The 1141-nt window shown below is 37.8% G+C and overlaps 1 protein-coding gene across 1 annotated transcript in view; it reads right to left on the bottom strand.

Annotated features, from left to right (window-relative positions):
• LOC119586767 (FRAS1-related extracellular matrix protein 2-like) overlaps window positions 1-1141 on the bottom strand; it is a 19352-nt gene that overhangs the window by 3108 nt on the left and 15103 nt on the right. Inside the window, exons 17-18 of the mRNA XM_037935494.1 lie at window positions 904-1079; window positions 185-294 (exon numbers count right to left, since the gene is read on the bottom strand). Coding sequence (XP_037791422.1) covers window positions 185-294; window positions 904-1079 — 286 coding nt within the window. The remainder of the gene's footprint in view (window positions 1-184; window positions 295-903; window positions 1080-1141) is intronic.

Genomic DNA, 1141 nt, shown 5'->3' with positions numbered 1-1141 from the left:
CTTGGCTTGACTTAGTCTGGCTCAGACTAAGTTATACAACACATATAAACATCCACAAAGCACCCACTTAATCCGAAAATCTCGCTACCCACGATCGCATTTCCCTTCTTAACCCAACAACGCGAACAGACAAACACCAAAATCACGAAACTAAATGGAAAAAAAAGAGAGAGAGAAACTTCACCTCAAAGCTGCAGGACTTCGGAGATCAGAGGAATATTGATAAGGTTCAACTTCATCCACCAAGCGGGAACTTCGAGTCTCGTTCGTCAAAAATCCGTGTTCAGTCCGCACCTGAGTAGAAGGAAGAAAAATGTAGATTGCAAATTATAGGTGTTTTTTTCTCTTATTTTCTTTCTCTATTTTTTCCGTTTTTTTCTTTTCTTTTTTTCTTTCTTTCTCTATTTTTCGTTTTTTTTGGGGGGTGGAGTTTTGTTGTTTGCCTTGTTTGACGTTTTAAGTAAATGGGATTAAAAAAAAGGCTGTTTACTTAGTTTTGTGTCTTTTCATTGCATGCTGAATTGCTTCTCTGTTAAAATTATCAAGGCTTTCTATATACATTTCTATATATATTTTTTCTTATTCCACAAATACACAATCCACAAAAAAAAAATTATCAATCTTTAAAAAATCTCTTTTATCAATCTTTAAAAAATATTTTTATCAATCTTTAAAAAAATCTCTTTTATCAATCTTTAAAAAATCTCTTTTATCAATCTTTAAAAAATCTCCTTTATCAATCTTTAAAAAAATCTCTTTTATCAATCTTTAAAAAAATCTCTTTTATCCACCTTTAAAAAATCGCTTCTATCAATCTTTAACTCTTCCTATATCCCCTCCCCCAAACGCCTTTTTTTCATCTTCGAAACATCCTCTTCCATACCCAGAAACCGACTCGCTTACCTCATGGAAATCCAGCAGATTCGAGCAACGGTGGTTCCCTATCCTGATGCCGTCCCTAGAGAGCGTGAGTTCGAAGTTGGTGAGGGCGCGGGTCGAGAGGACGGGGATCATGCCGTCCCTGTGCGGAATCACCACCTCGACGCGGACCAGGTTGGGGAGGTCCTCGTCATCAGGTCCTGCGGGTGTAAGGGGGAGGGATGTACGGGAGGAAGAATACTCGTAAAGGGTTTTGTGTGAT

The sequence above is a fragment of the Penaeus monodon genome, chromosome 21 (assembly GCF_015228065.2).
Source record: "Penaeus monodon isolate SGIC_2016 chromosome 21, NSTDA_Pmon_1, whole genome shotgun sequence".
NCBI classification, from domain to species: Eukaryota; Metazoa; Arthropoda; class Malacostraca; order Decapoda; family Penaeidae; genus Penaeus; species Penaeus monodon.
This window is presented reverse-complemented; position numbering and strand designations above follow the sequence as displayed.